Below are 25377 nucleotides of genomic sequence, written 5' to 3'. Positions count from 1 at the left end.
GGCAGAATTCCCATGGCTTTTATCACACACTTTTCAAAACACTATTTGGTGACAAACTTTGCTTTTTATTAATTTCCTTTTTATGTTTTGTGGCTTGCGTGTTTCTTGTTAGTTATGTATGAGATTTATTTACTGCCGAACAGTTGATCTACTGAAAAAAGGGGCACTTTGGGATATGTTGCAACACATCCAAGATTATTGCTTTAAAACAACTCATAATTCTCGGTTTTGTTAAAATCATATGGATAAAATGACTTGTTTGACTGGTATGTGACAGTGAAAATGATTACTTGTTTGAAAACAACTGAAAGCAGCAGGTAGTATAGATGTGATGTGTATGTTGACCATGACTGAATTCAGCCTGACAGATCATCAACCTCAATGTTTTCATGCACTATGAGTTTCTAATTTAAAACACTGCAAGAGTACAACTATACAACTGTTATTTAATAAGTGCTTTCAACAACACTATCATATACTACAGTTCAAACATTTGAGGTCAGTAAGATTTTCTTTTACATATGCTGTTTTTAACTTTCTACTCATCAAGGAATCCAAAATAATGTATAGCGGTTTCTACAAAAAACATTAAGCAGCAGAACTGTTTTTAACTTTGATAATAATATTAAATGTTTCTCGAGCACCAAATCAGCATATGTAACACTGAAGACTGGAGTAATGACTGCTGAAAATTCAGCTTTGAATTTACATTTTAAAATGTATTAAAATAGAAAACTACGGAAGAGGATTAGGGCCAAGCAATAATAAAAAAATAAAACCATCTCGAGATTTAAGTTTTTAAATTTCGAGAAAAAAGTCGAGATAAAATGTTGAGAATAGTCATTAAATTATGAGAAAAAAGTCGTTAAATTACGAGAACAAATTTGTTAAATTACGAATTTGTTCTCATAATTTAACAACTTTTTTCTCGTAATTTAATGACTTTATTCTCATAATTTAATGAGTTTATTCTCAACATTTTATCTAAACTTTTTTCTCGAAATTTAACGACATTTTTCTCATAATTTAACGAATTTGTTCTCGTAATTTAACAACTTTTTTCTCGTAATTTAATGAGTTTATTCTCATAATTGAGTTTATTCTCAACATTTTATCTAAACTTTTTTCTCTAAATTTAACGACATTTTTCTCATTATTTAACGAATTTGTTCTCATAATTTAACAACTTTTTTCTCTTAATTTAATGACTTTATTCTCATAATTTAATGAGTTTATTCTCAACATTTTATCTCAACTTTTTTCTCGAAATTTAACGACATTTTTCTCATAATTTAACGAATTTGTTCTCGTAATTTAATGACATTTTTCTCGTAATTTAATGAGTTTATTCTCAACATTTTATCTCGACTTTTTCCACAAAATTTAACGAGTTTTTTTCTCAAAATTTAACAACTTTAATCTCGAGATGGTTTTATTTTGTTTATTATTGCTTGGCCCTTATCCTCTTCCGTAGAAAACAGTTCATTTAATTGTAATAATATTTAACAGTATTTCGTTTTTTACTGTAAATTGATCAAATAAATGTGGCTTTTGTGATCATAAGTGACTTCTTTAAAAAATATAAAAAATACCAGACTTTTGAATGGTAGTACCATATTGTGATACTTGGAAAATTAAAATGTTACATTTAACAAAAATGTAACAGACTCAATTTGGAGAGTATACACAGAAAAACAATACATCTTACACATAAAATACTTGTGTAATTGTATGCATCACTGGCCCTTGAGACTTTATCATGACATTCTATGTTATCATAATAATATCCTTTTCAAGTAAAGTATGTTTGTGTATAATGCATTGTTTAGAGGCATTGTTTAGATGAAAACTAGCAACAGAGATCTTTCTCAGTCCACTTCGTCAGGAACCACTCTTAGTGTGATTTCTTCATTAACACGTCGCACCACCAAAGAGAGAATTTCGTCCGACTGCACGGCCTGACTCACGTCTTCTGTAGAATGCACTGGTTGTCCGTTAATGCTGATTATCACATCTTGGTTGACCAAGCCAGCACTGCAAAACAAATCACAATATGTGAAACATTTGTGATACTCTTCATTATTGTACCAAACTTTGAGTGTTAATTGCAACGGCTAACTGACCTGGTTGTTTTTCTTTAATAATGTTTTTTGTTCAAGTTGAAAATGCAGTTGAAGAGGACATAGCTGAATCAAATTTATCCACTTAAAGTGATAATTCACCCCAAAATAAAAATGCTGTCATTTACTCACACCCATTTCATTCCAAACCTGTATGACTTTCTTTTTTCTGTGGAACATAATAGAAGAGATTTTGAAAAATTTCCCAAAATGTTTTGGTTCCCATTGTAATTTTTATCCTACATTAGAAGTCAATAAGAACCGAAAAAATGCAATAAAAGTCAATGGGAACTGAAACTTTTGTTTTACGAACATTATTTCTTTTAAATATCTTTTATTATGTTTCAGAGAGGAAAATAAGTCATACAGGTTTGGAATGACATAAACGGTGACAGAATTTTCATTTTTGGATGCATTTAAGTTTCTAATGCTGGACACTTATACAAAAACAAAATACTATAGGGGGAATGTCATCATAGGAAAGAGGTGCTATGGGAAAAATGTATTCATAGGTCAAACGTGTAAAAGCCCCTGTAGTATGTGATGAGGATATAAATCTTGATCTGACTGAAGGTTATGATGGTATGAAACGGGCCTCTGGGCCTGTATGAGTGAAGAAAGAGCTGTGGTTTGAGTTAATCAGTTGGAGTAAGATGAGGTGGTGTAGGCAAATCCCTTTACCTGGAGGCAGCTGTCCCTGGAATAACCTCGTACACATATACTCCTGAGCTCACATCTGGGAAGTTGCTCTCCTTCTCTTTAAGCTCCCTAATCAAACTGATTCAATAATGTCAAAAACGGTATCAAAATCACTTTATATCTTCATCAAAGAATGTCTGAAAAGGGGAAAAAAAGTCTAACTTACGCAGCGGAAAGTTGAAGCATTCTTACTCCCATGTATTTCTTTTTAGTCAGCATTCTTCCTGAAGTGTAAGAAAACAGCTACTTAATTCAATCAAGTTCAAAACAACTAAACAGCTCTAAAGAAGTTGTTCGCAAACCTTTTCTTTGTCTGTCATAGGAGTCTGCGAGAAACTGCCGTATGCGGTCTGAGGGAATGGCAAATGATATTCCTGGCGTAACCTTCAAAGTGTTTATGCCAATGACATCCCCATCCTTAAAACCGCAAACAGGGAGCATAATATTTAAATGCACTGTAATGAATGAACAGCTACCTTGAGACACACAAGGGACAGTTGTCAATGGGTTTACTGATTTAACTGAACAATACAGGGAATACTGATGTGACTCTTTAAACAACTGAAGCAAAAGATGTTTGCATGAACAGTTTATGAAAACAAAAATGACATATATACATATATATCAGCTTGAAATACAGCTTTTTTTCTTATAATGTTTCATTGTTTGATGTGCATCTGTGCAATGCTTTTTACTTGTATTCAAACTCCCATTGTGCACTATAAATGGAAATATTTTTTTTTTTTTTACTGCAAAGCCAGATGCATGCTTGAGCCTGAGGCTTCTCCAAGGACACATGTTGCGTTTTCCTTTACAAAGATCAATAGAATAATATAAACCACCGCAGGTAATTTGCTCAGGGTATACTAAATTTCCAGATGGAAGCAGGCATAGAAATAGTAGACGCTGCACAGTAATGAACCATGAATACCATCACTGAATGATGAACAAATAAAACCAAGAGTTATAACCTTGGGGGTAGTTTTACTGAAACAAATAAAGATCTGTAGAAGCTGAGAAAGAATTATTTTCAAAATATATTTAATGCTGAATAAGAGACAAGAGAATATATGGTTCTTACCAAGTTGACAAGGGGGCCTCCTGAGTTGCCATACTGTGAAAGAAAAAAATATTATATTCTATTCCTTTACATGGACACACAGTTAAACTGTCTATACTGACAATAATGTCTATCTGTAGAATGGTTACATTTATAATGGCATCTGTTTGAATATACTCCATATCAGAGTTCTGCAGGCCAAGTTCATGACCTCCTCGGTGGGTAGTGCTGATGATTCCGGTGGTCACTGTGTTTTGAAGGGAAAACGGGCTTCCCACGGCCACTACAAACTCTCCTGGCCTCAAGTCTGCTGAACGACCAAGTAAAAGCACAGGCAGGGGAGTCTGTATAAAAGAGAGACATAGACATACTGTATTTCATTAATTCCTCAAAACATGTTTTGTCAGCTTGCTCATTTTTGTAAAAACAAATGTGTTCTGCTCTATAATTTTGAGTTGTTTTGACCCCGAAACAGTTTTGTGCACAAACTATATCTTTAAGTGGCTGTCATAACAACTTTTGAGAAAATGGCTAAAGATTACAAACAATTTCTGACTTTTTTGACTGAATTAGTTTTATTCAAGTCAGTGTTGTTACTAAAACTATTACAAATATTTGTTAAAATGTCACATATTGAAATGAAGCTGCAATAAAACTGTTAGAAATGTTGCCTTGGCAAATAACTGAATTAAAAAAGTTTAAGTTGTGATTAAAATGATTAAAAATTAAAACTGAAGTAAAAATAAGGTTATATTTAAATGAAAATCAAAGTTAATAACAGTGATCTGTCACACTATACTAAAGAGCATCAAAATTATATTTATTGTTTGAATTTTAATAATAACATATGAATTGAATTTCTTTGTCATTGCATACATATAACTCTCACTGCACCTGTCCAATGAAATTACACTTGCAGCTTCATTAGATGCAGTAATACAATAATAAGAATAATGGTAAGAATTATACTAATACTAAGCAAAACATTTTAATAAAATAATATATTATAAAAATAGAAAAAAAAAAAAAAAACAATTTAAAATTAAAGCTGCAAGCAGCGATGAAAGGGCCCTTGCACCCGGGTGCACCGCCACCCACTGGCCCTGTGAAAACAGTGAACAGTGGGTCACATGCATGTAAGTGAGTAAATACAGGAGAATTATGGCCAAGTCATTTCAAAGTGCCACACTTCCTTCTGCCAACAGGTGGCGCTTTGACTGTAACTGATTATTGCCATGTAGATGTCTTCAAACATTTGAAGATTGGAGCAGATCGGACATTGTATGCCTGAGTTATGACAAATTCCTGTTTTGTGGCGTTAATGGCATACATTATCACTCAGCTAAGTGTTGCATTATTTAACATGTTTCTAGTATGTTTGGTACTTTATGGCATGTTTAAATGTGTTTCTGGGAGTGAATTACAGTGTAAAGGCTCAACGCTGCTGCGTGCCAGCTGTCTGATCTACGCTCGGAGCTTCGTGGAGATTATCCTAAATCCTTCTCTTTATTCCTATTCACATAATATAACTTTCTTATTTTTCACTAGATTACTTAACCTATTGCATAGTATTACTAAACGGAACGATTTATTACTAGCAATCCACCAGCGTAATCACCTAGTGTTAGCCATAGCCTGCTAGCTACCGTCTACTTTCTTTTTTTCCTCTAAACCAACCTTCCTTGTCGATTGAATGGCGGATTTATCCGATGTATGTTATTCTGATCTGTCCTCGCCAGATCGGGAAGCTGTGGAGACGTTGCTGCCCGGCATTCATCGATCCACCACGAGGTACAGCGTCCCGCACATCACCCTCGCCCCAGGCACCGGCAAGCGACCGAGACATCCAGCCAGCGAGTCCCGTGTGCGTTGCAGTTTTTCGGACGGCGTTCATCAAACACACGGTCAGTCATGTCCGACGATTATCATGTGTAGTAAATGCAACATGTACAGCTTAGCTCTTTCTGTCAGCAGTGAGACTTACACATGTGATAAATGCAGGGATATTGTCAGGCTGACAGAGAGAATCTCAGAATTAGAGACACGCATCCAAACTTTAATTGAGGATAGTGAGAATGAAAGGGCCTTAGATACTGCTTTGGATGCGACTAGCCTAGTAAACACTACACATTCGGTTCCGGTTGTAGAAGCCACGCAGCAGGCTAACTGGGTGACTGTGAGGCGGCATAATGGCAAGAACAAACACCACTCTTCCGTTCCGATTAGAACATCAAACAGGTTCTCCCCACTCAGTGACGCACCCACTGAGAATCCTGTTGAAAGTGCCCTAGTAATTGGCGATTCTATTACACGGAACGTGAAAATAGAGACACCAGCCACCATAGTCACATGTTTGCCGGGGGCCAGAGCACCTGACATCAAAGCAAATTTAAAAGTGCTGGCTAATGCTAAACGTAAATATTCTAAAATCATTATCCACGTCGGCACAAATGATGTTCGACTTAACCAGTCGGAGATCACTAAAATTAACATTAAAGAGGTGTGTGAACTCGCAAATTCAATGTCAGCAAAAGTAATTTGTTCTGGCCCTCTTCCTGTTCGTCGGAGTGATGAGATAGTTAGCAGGTTATCATCACTCAATGGCTGGCTGTCTAAGTGGTGTGCGCAGAATAATATAGGTTTCATAGACAATTGGAAAAGCTTTTGGGGCAGACCTGATCTGTTGAAAAGAGATGGTATTCATCCCTCCCGGGATGGTGCTGCTCTTCTCTCTAGAAATTTGGCAAATAGTCTTAGAGCTGAAACATGACAAACCAGGGCCCAGATCAGGACGCAGACAAACTGGCTAAACCGACCGTCTGCTAGCCGCCTCACGTCACAGAACTCAGATAATTCACAGCACATAGAAACACTTTCACCTAGATATTATCACATAGAGACTGTGTCTGTACCTCGAACTAGTAAATACAAAAAACTTCCAAAACCTTTTAAGGGTAAAAATTTAATTGATGTTCAAAAAATGAAAATCACAGATAAATCAGATAAACAAATGATAAAGCTTGGGTTACTGAATATTAGATCTATTTCTTCAAAAGCATTTATTGTAAATGAAATTATCACAGACAATAAACTAGACTTGCTGTGTTTGACAGAAACCTGGCTAAAACCAGACGATTACATTACTTTAAATGAATCTAGTCCTCAAGGTTATGATTATCGACACAATCCTCGACAGAAAGGCAAAGGGGGAGGTGTTGCTGTAATTTATAGTAATATATTCAGAATCATTCAAAAGAATTTCAAATATAATTCCTTTGAAGTGATGGTGCTTTATGTAACATTATGTAAGTTGACATTTGTGCTGGCTACTGTATACAGGCCACCAGGGCACCATACTGACTTTATCAAAGAATTTGCTGAGTTTCTATCAGAGTTAGTACTGGCTGCGGATAAAGTCCTTGTTGTTGGTGATTTTGATATCCATGTAGATAATAATAAAGACGCATTTGGATTGGCATTTGCAGATATTTTAAACTCTATTGGAGTTAAACAACACGTGTCAGGACCCACTCATTGTCGTAATCATACCCTAGATCTAATACTGTCGCATGGAATAGATATTGATGCTGTTGAAATTCTACAGCAGAGCGATGATATATCAGATCATTATTTAGTCTCGTGTATAATACAATTAGCCAAGGCTACAAAACCACCACCCAGCCATAAATATTGTAGAACAATCACGTCTGCCACTAAAGATTGCTTTATAAATAATCTCCCCGAGCAGTTTCATCGCCTTAGTATACCTGACAACTTAGAAGAACTCGATGCTGCAACAGAAACTATTGGCTCTCTCTTTTCCAGCACATTAGATGCGGTCGCTCCTTTACGTCTAAAGAAGATTAAGGAAACTAATCCAACGCCGTGGTATGATGAGCACACTCGGGCTCTAAAACGAGCTGTTAGAAAAGCTGAACGTAGTTGGAAGAAAACAAAACTAGAAGTTTTTCGCCTTTCGTGGAAAGAAAAAATGATTGAGTACAGAACAGCCATAAGAAATGCTAGATCTACTTATTTTTCAAATCTCTTAATAGAAAACAAACATAATCCTAGGTATTTATTTGACACAGTGGCTAAATTAACTAGAAACAGAGATTCAACTGCTGACGTTTCCATAGAGCACAGCAGTAATGACTTTATGAACTTCTTTACTTGCAAGATTGATAATATTAGAGAGAAAATTATAAACATGCAACCGTCTACAGTTTCTCTTCAGACAGTGCACTGTAGTGTCCCTGAGGTAAAACTAGAATCATTCGCCGCTATAGGAGAGGAAGAATTATCTAAACTTATCAAATCATCAAAATCAACGACATGTATGTTAGACCCAATGCCGACTAAACTACTGAAAGAAATGCTTCCAGAGGTCGTAGGTCCACTTCTTGATATAATTAATTCATCTTTAACACTAGGACACGTGCCAAAAACCTTTAAGCAGGCTATTATCAAACCTCTTATTAAAAAACCTCAACTAGATCCGAGAGATTTAGTAAATTACAGGCCAATCTCGAATCTACCTTTTCTGTCAAAGATACTAGAAAAGGCAGTTTCAACACAACTGTGTTCCTTTTTAGAAAGAAATGGAATCTGTGAGGATTTCCAGTCAGGATTTAGACCATACCATAGTACTGAGACTGCTCTCGTTAGAGTTACAAACGATCTACTCCTATCATCCGATCGTGGCTGTATTTCTCTATTAGTGTTATTAGATCTCAGTGCTGCTTTTGACACTATCGATCATAACATTCTTTTAAAAAGACTTGAAAACTATATTGGCATTAGTGGAATTGCTTTGGCATGGTTCAAATCATACTTATCTGACCGTTATCAGTCTGTGGTAGTTAATGAAGAGATGTCGTATCGATCACAGGTTAAATATGGGGTACCACAAGGCTCAGTATTAGGACCGTTGCTTTTCACTCTGTACATGCTGCCCTTAGGAGAGATAATTAGGAAGCATGGTGTTAGTTTTCACTGCTACGCTGACGATACTCAGCTCTATATTTCCTCGCGCCCTGACGAAACCTACAAATTCACAAAACTAACAGAATGCATAGCTGACATTAAAAACTGGATGACAAGAAATTTCTTATTATTAAATTCAGAAAAAACTGATTTCCTAATCTTTGGACCAAAAACTTCCTCACGAAAAAACCTTGAATACTCTCTAACACTTGACGGGTGCTCCATTAAACCTTCATCCTCAGTTAGGAACCTGGGTGTGCTCTTTGATACCAATCTTTCATTTGAAAGTCATGTTTCTAGTATCTGTAAAACCGCCTTCTTCCATCTAAAAAATATATCTAAATTACGACATATGCTCTCAATGACAAATGCGGAACAGTTGGTTCATGCATTCATGACCTCAAGACTAGATTATTGTAACGCTCTACTGGGTGGTTGTTCTGCTCGGCTTTTAAACAAACTACAGTTGGTTCAAAATGCGGCAGCTAGAGTTCTTACTAGAACCAGAAAGTATGACCATATTAGCCCAGTTCTGTCAACATTACATTGGCTCCCTATTAAACATCGTATAGATTTTAAAATCTTGCTACTTACTTATAAAGCTCTAAATGGTTTAGCTCCCCAGTACCTAAGTGAGCTCTTAATGCATTATAGTCCTTCACGTTTATTGCGATCTCAGAATTTAGGCCAGTTGATAATACCCAGAATATCAAAATCAACTGAAGGCGGCAGATCATTTTCCTATTTAGCACCTAAACTCTGGAACAATCTTCCTAGCATTGTTCGGGAAGCAGACACACTCTGTCAGTTTAAATCTAGACTAAAAACACATCTCTTTGCTCTTGCATACACATAACACATTATCAATACATTAACATTTTTCAAATCCGTTAAAGGATTGTTACGCTGCAATAATTAGGTCGGCCGGAACCGAGAACATTTCCTATAACACTAGATATACCTGTACATCAGAACAAGAATGGCATCTACGCTAATATCTGTCTCTCTGCTTATCCTGAGGTTTGCCGGGTGCTGGATCCAGGCCGTATCCAGGTCAGATGGAGAACCTGCGTCTGGACCTGACTACAACGTAGCCCAGGATCCCCGTATCCGCTTACATATATTTATATATAATCGATTTTTAATCTCTATAATAAAAATGTACAATTCAGATTTTGATCTCCATATACATTTACATATATATATCTTCCAAGGGGTTTTTTCCCTCCTAGGACTTTTTTCCCAGTGCTAGCACGCTGGGTTTTTCTCCTAGGGGTTTTTTTCCACCCCTGGAAGTAAGCCGACATTGGCTTAATGTAGCACCATCTTGTATATGTTACATATTACCACGCTTGTTTGTACAGTTTTAACCACTTCCCTTTTTTTCTGTGCTTCTAATATGTAAAGCTGCTTTGAAACAATTACCAATTGTAAAAGCGCTATATAAATAAATTTGACTTGACTTGACTAAAGCATGCCATTTCCTGTTGCCAGCAGGTGGCGCTATGACTAACTGAATATTGGCATATAGATGTCTTTAGGCCAGGACTCTTATCACACATGTGAAGTTTGGGGCAGATCGGACACTGTATGCTTCCTCTTTCATGGCGAAAAATCAGACTTGTGTCAGGCCACCACAAACATGCGCTTCAGCGAAAACTCTAGATCTTGGCATATTAACATCATTAAGGTCTTAAGATTAGACTGACCATATATGATATTGATCTGGTTAAATCTTTACGAGGAGTTAATCACAGTGTAAAACATTTCATTTCCTGTTGCCTGCAGGTGGCGCTATGACTGTAACTAAATATTGCCATGCAGATGTCTTCAGGCCAGGACTCTTATCAAACATGTGAAATTTGGGGCAGATCGGACATTGGATGCCCGAGTTACAACAACTTTCTGTTTCATGGCGAAACATCAAATTTTGTGAGGCCGCCACAGACACACCCTTCAGTGAAAACTCTAAATCTTTGCAATTTAACGTCACAAAGGCCTTTAGACTAGACTGACCAATTATGATATTTATCTGATTAAAGATCTAGGAGGAGTTCATTAAAGTACAACATCTGGAATGGCAAAAACTGCCAAAATTTTGCAGAGAAAACTTAAAATATCTCACTTCCTTTTGGGTTTACAGATTTTGAACCCAGGGGCTTTTTTGTAGGTATTGGGCTGTTACATACCGAATTTCATAACTGTATGTGAAACGTAGTGCAAAGGGTGCTCACTTTAAATTTTGTAGTTGGCACTATCGAGCCATTTTACCACACCTAATTCTGAAACCCTATCAGATGTAAATTTTCACCACTTCTGATGCGTGTGCAAAGTTTAATGAGATTTCGAGCTTATTTAGGCCCTCAAAAATGTGAGAGAAGAAACATAATTGGCTGAGCAATTACAATAGGGTCCTCACACCATTGGTGCTCGGGCCCTAAAAATATATAATCAGTCAAATGTGGAAAACATAGTGACAATAGTTAATAGCAGTATACCCAGTATACACCATACAAAAAGTATAAAACAATGTCAACAATATTAATTTACGAGTTCACACGTACATATAATCATATAGAGTAAAGGTTATGCATATTTGGTGTGCTGTCTGAGGGGACTCCAAGCTCGCAATTGGCCCGAACCCAGAGTACTCCCCCATCCCAGGTTAGGATGTTAGTTAGAAGTGAAGAGATGGGGTGGTGGAGGGATGCTGGTAAACATTCATGGAACAGAGGCAAGTCTGCTATATATATACCTCTCATCTTGCTAATTAAGATGATTAACTAAATGTGCTTTTCCCGTGTTAATATGGTTAATTATCTGAATGTGCTAATAAAACATAAGTTGTGCAGACAATACCCCTGTAACAATGTTAAGCAATTACACCATTCCGGAGAGAGTGGCAGTCTCTATGCATTCCATTAATTTTTTCAAACAAATAAAAGGTTACAGAAGTCAAAGAATGCTTATTGGCTTGGTTCAGAGCATCTATACCTCTGAGAATAAGACTATTTCTCAATCTTGAGGTACAGGCACAAAATGCCTGGTAACGCCTGCCAGATGGGAGTAGTTCAAACATGTGATGGCATGGGTGTGTGTGTGTGTGGCCCTTACAGATGCTGATAGCTTTCGCCATACTAGTAGTTCAACTCTGATTACCTTCTGTGCTCGCAGGACAATCCTCTAGAGTGATTTCCTACACAGGAAAACCACACAGGGATGCAGTATGTTAAAATGCTCTCTATAGTAGACCGATAGATGGTGATCAGCATCTGCTGGGGCAAACTAGCTTTCCTTAACATCCTTTAAGAAAAACATCTTGGTTACTAATGTAACCCTCTTTTCCCTGAGGCAGGGAACAGACTTGTTGTTGACTGACGTAACACTGAATGTGACTGACTGATAGGAAACAGTAGTTGCTGTGCTTTATTAATCAATGCAGTAGTGTTTATTGACCACGTGATGTCCTCTGAGATGGATGTGCCCAGAAACCTGAAACTGTACACTCTCTACACTCTGTCCCACTGATTAAGACTGGAGCATATTCAAGATTCTGTGTTCTCCCAAAATTGATAATAAGCTTGTTTTTTTTTTTTGTTGTTGAGGGTCAGGTTGTTCTCTGAACACCAGCTTACCAAGTTCTGTACTTCCACTCTGTAGGCTGAGGGGGGGCCGTACAGGGGTCGTATTCACAAAACAAATACTATTTTTTCTCTATTCGATCATTTGTAAGAGTGAACTCGTGAAAACAACTGCCACAGGTAATCGGACATTATATATTTATTTATTAAAGGTGCCAAAGAACGTCTTTTTAAAATATGTAATATAAGTCTAAGGTGTCCCCTGAATGTGTCTGTGAAGTTTCAGCTCAAAATACCCCATAGATTTTTTTTTATTAATTTTTTTTACTGCCTATTTTGGGGCATCATTAAATATGAGTTGATTTAGGCTGCAGCCCCTTTAAATGCTCACGCTACCCGCCCCCGAAGCTCGTGCTTGCCTTAACAGTGCATAAACAAAGTTCACACAGCTAATATAACCTTAAAAATGGATCTTTACAAAGTGTTCGTCATGTCTTGTCTCCATGAATACAGTAAGAAACGATGGTAACTTTAACCACATTTAACAGTACATTAGCAACATGCTAACGAAACATTTAGAAAGACAGTTTACAAATATCACTAAAAATATCATGTTATCATGGATCTTGTCAGTTATTATTGCTCCATCTGCCATTTTTCGCTGTTGTCCTTGCTTGCTTACCTAGTCTGATGATTCAGCCAGGCGTTCTGCCCTTGTGTAATGCTTGATCATGGGCTGGCATATGCAAATATTGGGGGCGTACACCCCGACTGTTATGTAACAGTTGGTGTTATGTTGAGATTCGCCTGTTCTTCGGAGGTCTTTTAAACAAATGAGATTTATATAAGAAGGAGGAAACAACGGTGTTTGAGACTCATTTTATGTCATTTCCATGTACTGTTATTTAACTATGCCAAGATAAATTCAATTTTTAATTCTAGGGCACCTTTAAAGATTTATTTTTGCCGTTTTATCGTAGATTGAATCAAATCTATAAATCAAAATATGTACTGCATTTATGAAGAAAAGTTTCAGCACCCAAGGCTCTATCGCAATTGCCTCAATAGTGTACAGTGTCTTTGGGCGGATTGCTGAGAGGGATTGGCAGCAACGGCCATTAGGATTGTTCCTGATTTGGTCTTAGTGACTTAAGAGTCCTCTTGACTAGCTACTCCTAACGTTTCACAGATTTAGGAGCTAATTTTAGCACTAAAATGCTTTGTGAAATACTCTTAGAGCAACAATTTTTGAGTTTCTCCAAAATCAGCAAATTAGAAGCTCCTTTAGCCTTGAGATGTTTTATGAATACGGCCCCAGGACCATAACATTTACATAATTTGAAAGTGGATTTTTAAAAATAAAATAAAAATAAAAACATGTTTCTCTACAAACGGCTCATCACAAGATGCGGACCAAGTTGGACCAACACATAATGATACAGTGCGTCAAATCTTAAGGTTGGAATACACTACACAACTTTTAGCCACATTTTTGCCCCAATTTACAGTCTGGACAAGTGGACGCTAGTTGTCGAAAGTCAGAATCATTCTGCAGATTTGAGTTGAAAGATTTTACAGTGTTGTGTATGATGGTTCAATGTCTGATTCCATCCAGTTGGAGGATATAAAACATGTTTGATATTTTGAACCAATTTTAGAACATATATTGTTTTTTTTTGTCACGCGTCTCCTAGTAACAAAGCACGTGTTTCTGCATGAGTTTGTTCTGTTCCTAATGATTTATGAAAGTCTGGTGGTGTGAGATCCTCAGTTGTTTAGTGTATGATGCACAGTTTTTCTTCTGCAACTATTTACAAAATCGACAAGTGTATATGCCTAGTGTTTTAAAATCTGTTCCGATTCTGTTCAGAAGTCATGTAGTATATCCCAGCCTTTAGACAGATAGCTAGTCAAAAGTCTTGTAAAGGGAAAACAAAAAGCAACTACTATCTTCCGTGCTGTCTCACTTTTAGAGAAGTCTAACAAGTTTTGGTGAAATGTTTGAAGCCAGCAGCCAGTCTGGGCCTGAGCCTGTCCCTGCCTGCCTGTGCTCTGTAGGGTGCATTTTTTATGACTTCAGGCTGATGCACCAGGCTTGATTACCAGTGCTTCTAGAGCAGGACATCTTTACACTCTGTCCCAACCTTGACTCCGCAGGCTACTGCTGGGGGCCTGAGCACTGCAAAATAACAGATTGCCATCTGCCTCCCCAGCACTTTTCCTCCACTTTTCTGAAACCACAGGCAGCCGTACACAGTCTGGGACTGAATTAAAGCGATTACCAATCATTGTGCTACATGCTGTTGCTATGGTCTGGGTTATGGAGACGTTATTGGTGTTGGCAGAGGATGCATATGCCGCTGATCAAAGACTGTCTTTATAGATGGTCTTAAGCTGGTTCAAAATCAGTCTGAAAGGCCATTTTTACTGGTTGGGTGTTTTTTATTTATTTATTTTTGGGCTGTGTGCTGGTCCTGTTCACAAAGGCAGGCTGTCAGTGCAAAATAGACATGTTATCTCGCATAGTCACAAGCGCATACCGAAAATAGGCAGAAAGTTGGAATTTGTAAGACCGAGACCAATTTCTCCTGAGAAAATCAGAAAACAAATTAACCATGTCAAGAAGCAGAATCTAATTTTTGGTGGCACAAGCCCTTGCTGACTCCAGAAACATCTGCTGGACTGCCTCCCCAAGATTAATTCACTTCCAGCAGCTGTGATGCTAGTCACTGATGATAAACCAGTGGGCCTGAGCCATAAAATGCAAAGACAACATTTTACCCAAGGAACCAAAGGGATTTTGACCACTTCAGACCTCTGGAGGTTTAGTTTTTGTCATTGGTTAATTATTTATCTGTGTCACCTTACCAGATTTCGGCCTACTTACCTCTGAGTCGATCTTAATGAGAGCAATGTCTAGTTTTTGATCCACATCTTTGATTGAGGCATCATACATGATGCCATTTTTCAGCTCCACTTTGATACGTTGCTTATTGGACAGTACATGTGCATTGGTGACGATCCACCCATCCTCTGATACTATAAACCCTGAACCACTGGACACAGGGACCTCTTGGTTGGAAAATGGTAGTCTGGAAGGAAATAATGAATCCCTTGGTGTATGAGTTCATAAAGACTTTGGTTGCCTATTATTTACACAGACATTTATAGGTTTTGAACCACAACAATTCCATTTGTGTACAGGCAAATTACATCTTCTTGTATGTTTAAGATATCACTTAATATTTTTAAAATACTCCTTAATTGAAAAGTTTTTTTTTTATGCTTTCATTCAGCAAGAATGTATTACATTTATCAGTGACAGTAAATACAAGTTTATAATGTTACAAAAGATTTCTATTTCATATAAATGCTGTACTTCTGAACTTTCTATTTATCAAAGAATTCTAAAAATGTATCACGGTTTCCACAAAACTATTAAGCAGCACAACTGTTTTCAACATCGATAATAATTAAATATTTATTGAGGAACTAATCATCATATTAGAATGATTTCTGAAGGATCATGTGACACTAAAGACCGGAGTAATGATGCTGAAAATTCAGTTTTGCCATCACATGAATAAATTACATTTTAAAAATATATAAATACAAAAAGGTTATTTTAAATGACAAAACTCATTCCATAATATTACCATTTTTACTGTATGTTTGATCAAATAAATGCAATAAATGCAACATTAAAAAAATCTGACTGACCCCAAAACCTCCAATAACATACTTTTTAAACTGTGTTATGAAATGTAATACAGCAACTGTTTAAATGTTTGGTGGCGGTGAAACTGTTCATATTTTCTCACATAATTATATACTAATGTTTAACTTATGCAAAATGCAATAACAATTATCTTGTAAACATGCAAGTAAACCAGAATTCTGATCCAAACAGCAGTGTTTACATACTTAATCTACTCTCATTTTTGAACCTGTCTAAACAAGCAATCAAAAACAATTATATTATCATAATTTAATCACATATGAAATGTTTATTCTGAGCCAGCTAAGAATACCAAGCCACTACCATGCCACTCTTTGCTCAGCATCTAAACAACCACCACCATCTGTCCTTACCGACTAAACAGTTCTAGATGGACCACTGCAGGGGCAATCTTATCCACCACATCTGCTATGAAGTTAAATTTGTAGCGCATACTGCTTGGATTTCGAGAGCCTATCAGAGCAAAGAGAATACACAAAAATGACAATTTACATTTGAGAAAAAACAAAACAATTTTTTTTAAGAAAACAGACCAAGCCAAAACATCTGAATAAGAAAAAAAAAAAAAAAGAGAGCCTGACAACCCAAGACTAAAATATAAAATACATTACAAATGTCACAATGTAGCTCTTGTTTTGTTGCACATCAACAATAGTAACATGTGGGCACAAGCTATGTGTAAAGCAAACAGCCCTGTGGAGCTCTTTTCTTCACCCTGCTACCTGAAGGCACTGGGGGAGAACTTGTCACACAGTCTCTGCATAAATTGATGTTACATGCTTATCTCCAAGTCTGTGGCAGCTGACAGCAGCCGTGCTCCTCTGAGAGAAAGTCAGAGTCCAGACATTACATGAACAGGTTTCCCTTGGGTGAACCACAACAGGTAAACACACACACATACACAAAAAAAAATGTATTTGGGAAATGAGAAATCATGACAATAAACCACCGGTGCAGCACGTTAAAAAATCTGTTCAAATAAATATAGACATAATTGTTTAAATCATCTTCTTTCTTATGTTTCTGTCAAAGAAACCTGCACAGAATCATCTGCTGCTTCATATATGCAAATTTGTGGTGGATGTTGATACAAAGCACAAGATAAAGGTTACGTAATCCACATAACATGTTACTACTAGATGAAATTGGAAATTGTTCCCTTGACAATTTTTGCATATCGAGTCCACTTTCAGAGTTGAATTGCTTGTGACACTGTTTGTTCAGCCCTTTGGGGTTCCCTGAATTTGGCAAGGTATAGCTGACAGAACATGCCACATGGTTTTCATAGATGGATCATATATCCCAAGGCATATCTGTCAAAAACAAAATAAATTTGAACCTCTTGGCCAGAAGCCAGAGAACATTTGTATGCAAAAAGCAGGGGGTTCACCTGAAACATAAACCTTTTCAAAATGAGTCTGCTTAATCTATCATTTGAACAAAAATGTTATACATTTTCTATATAACTTTTGAACATTTTTCAATCAATAGAGTTGAATAATATATGCTGTATATATATATATATATATATTTATTAAATATTGTAAATATATATGTCTTTTGAAAACCCATCTTACTTTCTTTCATGGAAAATAAAAGGAGTCATTTACAGTCAAAGTTGCTCTTTTCCATACAATGAAAATGAAAAAAGTGACCATGGCTGTCAAGCAAGAGATTTAAGTCAAGATTTTCTGTTAATAACTTCAATTTAAGATTCAGAGCTATCATATGACTTCAGAAGATGTTGAATATAATGCATGAGTCATATGCACTTTGTTTTTTTTATGAAGCCTGACAGCCTCTGGTGCCCATCCACTTGTATAGAAGAGAATGGCTGAGAGGCTCTCCATGGAAGAATGAAAGAAATATGGACTTGGCTGACAGGAGGGCTAGTCAGTGATAGCAGAATTTTATTTTTGGGTGAACAATTCCTTTAAAAAGTAGACATTTACATAATTCCTTATCCTGAAACATTAATTAGCTTCTTGTCTTCTCTGAAAGTAAAAGAAAATCCCTCACTGTTCTCATATCAGATGGAATGATTCTTTCAGTGGGATTGTGGGATTAAGAAAAACTCACACATTGACAATGATCATCACTGCTAGCACATTTCATTTATAGAAAACACTAAAAATGGTTTCCCAGTGCAGGACTATTTGTATTAACACTGTAAGGGGACCATTGATACAAACATTTGTCTGCCAAATCATATTTCAAGCTGTGAGAATGAGAGAAGAACACAATATGACGATTTGCATTAGTGTTACAAATTTAGAAGTGGTGGAAATCACCCCTTAGTCATGGCATGATACAAATTAAGACATTTAAAGTCACTTTAAAGTATGTGTTCTGAGTTTGTCACACCACAGAAAAATGTGTTATTAACAACCCAGCCAAATTTGAATGATTAAAAAAATCTGCAAGTAAATGAAACAAGTTATCAAAATGTCGGAAAAATAGGCAGCGCTCTCTGCTCTCAAACGCTGGGGGCGTGTCCGCTGTCGGCGCTGAAACCACGCCCACTCGCGAGAGCTGCCGTGCCGTCTCAACTGACTTGAGTGTAATGAGTCAAACATACTGATGCTGCTGCATATAAAAAGAATCACGTTAGAGGGTTGCAAATTTTAGTAGAGTTATTGTGGACTACCTCCTAATTATAACATAAGCACACACGAAAACTTACACTCATTGGGCACGACTGTTGTCGAGTCGACAAATGACGGTACCGCGAGACGGGAGGATGAAGGCCGGGACGGGAGAGACTCTGTCCGGCCCTATAGATCTACGGTTATCGTTGGGACGGTAAGAAGGCCGAGGTCTGTTCAGTCACATTCAAAAACAGCGGATTATCTGTGAATCCCAGCTGTCTGATGAATGTTTGTAAAATTATCTGGTCTAGAACGATCACTTTAGAATCCTTAATATCATCGTTTTAGGAAATTTAAATAAGGAGACCGAGCATATTGTATATTATAACAACCATGTAATATGCATTTGCGTGACAAAGGCATTACTAGCTAAATGTGCAAAGGGCTGTAAAACTGTAATGACACTCGAGTTGAACGCTGTAGAGGCGGCGCCACGCTCGGTGTGTCATCGACAGTTAGGGGAGGGGCTATGCTCGGGGGACGATGTGCGTCATCAGACCCCCGTTATAGCTCCGCCCAAAAAAATCCTGAGCAGAGACTTGGTGAAAAACTGTTTAACGCTCTAACTTCACAATTAAGCATTACATTACACAATTCACAGAGTTTGTAATGTGCTTCAGCAATACATTTGTAACATTTATAAAGTGTTTAGAAAGAATTCTCAGAATTTACTTTACAGGACTTTAAAAATGTCAATAATAATCTCTGTAATACAGTATTGTATGGTACAGGTTTTGGTAGTAGTAGCAATGTCATTCCAATGTTTTGCTATGATAATATTGATGTTTAAAAGTTCCATATTTTGGCTTGTACCAACAAGTGTCAAAGAGAGAGCTGACATTAGTCAACAACTGCTTCTGCAATATGCAAAACCGCTGAATGCCAGCACTGACATGCTGAAATGAATGCTATCAAAGTTCCTTTGACATTGAAATAGAATTGAAATGCTGCACCTCTTTTACTGCAGAGGTTTGTGGCTGAAGTCATAAATCTATTATCACATAAATGCCTCTTCTTACTTTTTATGAGAGGATTTAGTTGAATTTTGCATGAAGCTGTAAAGTTAGCTGTACTCACTCATATCTGATATGATATGCCCCTTGAATGACTTTGGTTTTCGACCATCTTCACCTTTTGCAGGTTACCCATATAGGCTACAAATACAACAAAACCCTAACACTGAATTGCAATAAATATGAAACAAAATATAAGAAACTAAAATAAGAGTATATCCATCTTTTTAGAAACAAAATCTAAACAAATATGATTCACGCAGGGAATACTGAGAATACCAATTTGCCCTTAAATTTTAAGACGATTTATAGTTTTAGCTTGTAAATAGGTCTACATATTTCACCAATATTTTACAGTAAAAGTAAACGTTTTGTTTAAATATTGCCTACATTTTTTTCTAATAAATATTTGTAAACAATATTTTAGTTTCGACAAAAAGTTTGGTAGGCCTATGGGTTATTTATTACGACACTTTCTGTCATTCGTCTAATTAGATCTGCTACATTACGTTCAGATTGTTGCATCCGCTGCAAGTAAATTCTTGTGAGGGGAAAAACAACTAAACCGTTTACACGGTGATAACCTCTGTCAAGTTAGCCAGGTGTTGATGATGGACATCTAAAAACAGGCATTTCCCCCTCACCGGTCTCACAGGGGCCTCTCTGGATGAAAATGACAGCAGGTATCCCGCTCATCTTAGCCCGTCTGTTCTCAGCTTTCAGTCGACAGATACTGGGGTAAGTTCTCCCATCGCTGCCGCACACTGGCTCATGGGAGTCGCAAACGCACGTGCCGCGCTCAGAGGTGCGATATTCACAGGTCATCCCCTGACCGCAAAATCCATGTCCGCGCTCCTCACAATACTCCCCCTCTCCCGCCGCACATATCGTACAGCAGTCACAGCTGTCCTTCACCACGCCGAAGTAACAAGACTCGAGAGCAGATGAGCAGCGGGACAGGTCGCACACATCCGGGCATAATGTCTGTCTTTTCCGTAGATCACGCGCCTGTAACACAGAGGCCAAGAGAACGCAGGCCAACAGTTTCCACATGATGAACGATAATCTCGCGAATTAATCGATGTAAGTACAGATGGAATTTCAGTTTCAAGTAAACTTCGCTTTTACAAGGTCAGCAGATGTCCTCTTGCTCAACTCCAGAGTAAAAATGTTAAAGTTTAGACTCACAAATCTTTGCATATTGCCTAAATGTCATATAGCTATATGACGCTAAAGCTGCGGCACCTACAGTACGTGCGACTGTTTGTGAACAGACAACATACTGGAACTGAGTTTGGGGTCTTTAGAAAAGGAATTAAGGGAGGAGCTCAAAAGTTTACCTCTTTCTGTGCCTGTCAGCCCAACAACTCATAGGAGCAGATACTGATAGGCTATTTAAATGTTAGCTTATATTGTAGCCTACTTGAGCAAAACTTGCTTTATATTATATTATATTGGGGTGGTTTCTCGGACAGAGATTAAGCCTAGTCCTAGAATAAAATGGCCCTTTAAACCAGATTAACAGAAATCTGCTTTCTCTGTCATGGTTTAAAATAGTCGTAGACTTAGTGTAGTCCAGAGTTTAATGGACTGATTTCCTGGAGGAACACTACAGCTACTTCAGGACTAAATTGAGGCTTAAAGGTGCCCTAGATTAACAAATTTAATTTACCTTGGCATAGTTACATAACAAGAGTTCAGTACATGGAAATGACATACAGTGAGTCTCAAACTCCATTGTTTCCTTCTTCTTATATAAATCTCATTTGTTTAAAAGACCTCCGAAGAACAGGCGAATCTCAACATAACACTGACTGTTACGTCGGGGTGTACGCCCCAATATTTGCATATGCCAGCCCATGTTCCCGACATTATAAAAGGCATTAGACAATGGCAGAACATCTGGATGTGCACAGCTGAATCATCAGACTAGGTAAGCAAGCAAGAACAATCAAGGGCGTAGATTTGGTTTCAACATTGGGGGGGTTGAGCGTTGGTATGCTGCCTCTTATTTTTTTTTTATTAATTTTTTTTTTTTTTTTATGTGTATAGCGTTTTTGGATAATTTATTTCTTATCTATCTATCTATCTATCTATCTATCTATCTATCTATCTATCTATCTATCTATCTATCTATCTATCTATCTATCTATCTATCTATCTATCTATCTATCTATCTATCTATTAGGGCTGCACGATTAATCCCATGAGATTGTCATGCGTGTCTCATCAGTAAAGCCGGTTCTGTGATTAGCGGTAAATGTCCATCACCTGCTTTGAAATGGAGCGGCACTTAATATACAGAGCCGTAGTTCGCGGACAAGCTACGCAATATCGCGTTCATAATCGCAGATGAATCGCCTTCGATTATGAACGCGATATTGCGTAGCTTGTCCGCGAACTACGGCTCTGTATATTAAGTGCCGCTCCATTCTCAGTTCCATGCAATTTTAATCTTTTCTTGGTTCATTCCATGTTTTTACAGGCAACCTCTCTCATGCTAATTAAGATTAGCACAGTTGGTTTTAAATTAATCTAGTTTATTTTACGTCAGGACTCCATAGTCCAGGTTTTAGTAATCTGTACTTAATCTGTGTTTCAGAAAGCCATTTTTTAAGACACGATTAACTATTCTAGATTAAAGGGATAGTTCACCCAAAAATGAAAATTTGATGTTTATCTGCTTACCCCCAGTGCATCCAAGATGTAGGTGACTTTTTTTCTTCAGTCGAATGCAAATTATGATTTTTAACTGCAACCGCTGCTGTCTGTCAGTCAAATAATAGCAGTAGATGGGAACTTCAACTATAACAGTAAATAAAACTTGCTTAGACAAATCAAAATTAAAACCTGCGGCTCGTGACGACACATTAATGTCCTAAGACACGAAACGATCGGTTTGTGCGAGAAACCGAACATTATTTATATAATTTTTACCTCTAATACACCACTATGTCCAACTGCGTTCAGCTTCCTGTTAGTGAGGTCAAAAAACGTGTTCTTAAGACGGAAGTGATGTCTCGCCCATATACTACAATGAGCGCGAGACATCACTGCCGTTGTCAGAGCGCGATCAGACCTCACTAGCCGGAAGCTGAACGAAGTTGGACATAGTGGTGTATTAGAGGTAAAAAAATATATAAATACTGTTCGGTTTCTCGCACAAACCGATCGTTTCGTGTCTTAGGACATCAATGTGCCGTCACGAGCCGCAGGGTTTAATTTGGATTTGTCTATGGAAGTTTTTTCGACTCTTATTGTTCAAGTTCCCAATCACTGCTATTATTTGACTGACAGACGGCAGCGGTTGCCGTTAAAAATCATAATTTGCGTTCGACTGAAGAAAAAAAGTCATCTACATCTTGGATGCCCTGGGGGTAAGCAGATAAACATCAAATTTTCATTTTTGGGTGAACTATCCCTTTAAGGCCTATCCTGGCTTAATTTAAACCCTGTCCGGGAAACCGCCCCATTTTATTATATTATATTATATTATATTATATTATATTATATTATATTATATTATATTATATTATATTATATTATATTATATTATATTATATTATATTATATTATATTATATTATTATTAATGTTGAAAACAGTTGTGCTACTTAATATTTCATCAATATATGCATCCCTTTTTTCCAGAATCTACAGTATCTTGTCTCTTATCATGATCGAGCTGTATAATACCATTGCATGCAAAAGATTAATACGTATAGCTGTGCTTGATTCATCATTCAGTTTTACCAGGAAAGTTTTTTTCTTTATGAACAACCTTTGGCAGTACTCCTAAAGAAAAGTTTGGCATGTTCACTTAACTCCCACTGACATCTAAACAACTGCACAGTAAATGAGTACAGAGAGATGTGTCCTACAGCAGCAACAAAATCCTGCCTCTGATCTTGTGTTTACAGCAGCATTTCACTTTGCCTCTCTCTTGCTCTGCCGGCAGGGTGTGTGAATTGTGCTGACTCCAGATTTGACGTGGATGTTTTATACTTCAAAAGAGTTTCACACATGAATAATGACAATCTCCAGAGAAAACTCAGTAAACTGTCCAATAACACCACAGGTATGATCTTACAGTATTGTTACATAGCCTAAAAATGTTCTTCTTGGGGTAACATCTAAACTACCTGATTTTATGTCATGAATATTATTTAAATGACTAAATCGACTTCACTACATTAGGTCATTCCAGCGAAAGTGGTTAGAAAAAATGGCAGAGTTTATTTTTTTATAGTCTATCTGAAAGAAAGATTTGAAAAAGCTGAACCAGAGCAAAGACTGTATTACTGTCATAGAAACTGAACAAACAGCCATTTGTGTAACCAAACTATTGGATTTGGGGCATTGCTTTTTATTGTGGTCTTAAAGTAGACAAGTGCAGTGTTTCAACTTGTTATATATGCCATCTTGCATTAGGGATACTGACAGAAGGACCTTTATGTGCAGCCTTTTCACTTTAATGACTATTATTTAATTGGCACCTTTTTTAAATCGTATGCGAGTTGCTTTCAGTGTCAATAATATTGATGGACTGACTTCATACACGTTACTTAATCATAAATCTGGCAGCCAGTCTTTTTTTCCCCAGTCTTCAACCTATTTCATTCTGTCTTGTACAACCACGGTATTTTAGATGGAATACTCATAATTCATAAGCCTGTTAGAAAGACTGCAAATAAGCCTGGAGTCAATTTTCTAACTCAGATTGGGCCAGTTTTAGAAGTCACTAGAAGAACTGACTGAAAGTTCCCATTTCTTCATGGCTTTAGTGTGGTTTTCTTAGAACAATTAAAATGTCTATAGATGGCCTGTGAACTGGATACTAAGTTAGCAGGGTTTCTATGTTGTCAGCATGCTAAAGAACCATTACAAATACCAAAAGTGAAAAATTGACAAAAAATACAGTTACGTCAGCAAAATAATGTAAAATAAAGGTGAGGGAAAAAAACAGGTAAATCCAGCCTTATTTTGTTGGCTAGTCTTCTCAGCCTGGTCATACTGGTCTATTTTTAGATAGGATTTGGGCACTTTTCCACTGGTCAGGCTGGGAGATGAGCTTACATCAGCTAGTCATTAAGCTTAGGCTTTTTCAGTGGGATAATCATGCTATTTTTACTGTATTTTTATTATTGATATTTTATAGTAGTTTGCTATATCCTATAATAGCATTATGAATAAAATCACGAGAAACATCAAAATCTCTGTTCATACCTTGTTAATGCACAGTGTAAGACTTTTAACACACCATCAACAGTGACTCAAAGCACTCATGCATGTCTCTTTGTGTTGCCATTGCACCAATAGGGGGCAGTGGTGATCTATGCTCTCTTTGACATGATCACAATAGTAATAGAGAGACGCCCTGAGTTTCATATCTGCATAGACCTAAAATATGTTAGCACGGACTGGTGTTCTACTTTGTACTTTATCACCTTGATTCAGCAGTCCTCAGAGGACCAACCCGACGCCTTAAGCGTCAACATGAACATATAGTTGACCTAATGCCATTATTGCCAT

At 37.1% G+C, this 25377-nt stretch overlaps 1 protein-coding gene across 1 annotated transcript; it reads right to left on the bottom strand.

Annotated features, from left to right (window-relative positions):
• Window positions 1-1751: 1751 nt before the first annotated feature.
• On the bottom strand, window positions 1752-20977 carry htra4 (HtrA serine peptidase 4). Its single transcript, XM_067406641.1, has 9 exons — window positions 20491-20977; window positions 16539-16638; window positions 15334-15538; window positions 4029-4223; window positions 3901-3933; window positions 3122-3236; window positions 2986-3043; window positions 2802-2897; window positions 1752-2034 (listed from the first exon to the last, which is right to left on the bottom strand). Exons 1-9 carry the CDS (start codon window positions 20897-20899, stop codon window positions 1869-1871), a joined length of 1377 nt encoding a protein of 458 aa, XP_067262742.1. The 5' UTR covers window positions 20900-20977; the 3' UTR covers window positions 1752-1868.
• Between the last annotated feature and the right edge of the window lie 4400 nt (window positions 20978-25377).

Source organism: Chanodichthys erythropterus, chromosome 13 (assembly GCF_024489055.1).
Source record: "Chanodichthys erythropterus isolate Z2021 chromosome 13, ASM2448905v1, whole genome shotgun sequence".
NCBI classification, from domain to species: Eukaryota; Metazoa; Chordata; class Actinopteri; order Cypriniformes; family Xenocyprididae; genus Chanodichthys; species Chanodichthys erythropterus.
Note: the sequence above shows the minus strand (reverse complement) of the source record. Positions and strands in the feature narration are given on the sequence as shown.

Coding starts and splice junctions, on each gene's coding strand:
- htra4 (XM_067406641.1), bottom strand. CDS start 20,899: ATGTGGAAACTGTTGGCCTGCGTTCTCTTGGCCTCTGTGTTACAGGCG. Junction 3,934..4,028: donor AAACAGATGCCATTATAAAT/GTAACCATTCTA, acceptor TTTCTTTCACAG/TATGGCAACTCAGGAGGCCC. Junction 3,237..3,900: donor GAGGCCCCCTTGTCAACTTG/GTAAGAACCATA, acceptor TGCGGTTTTAAG/GATGGGGATGTCATTGGCAT.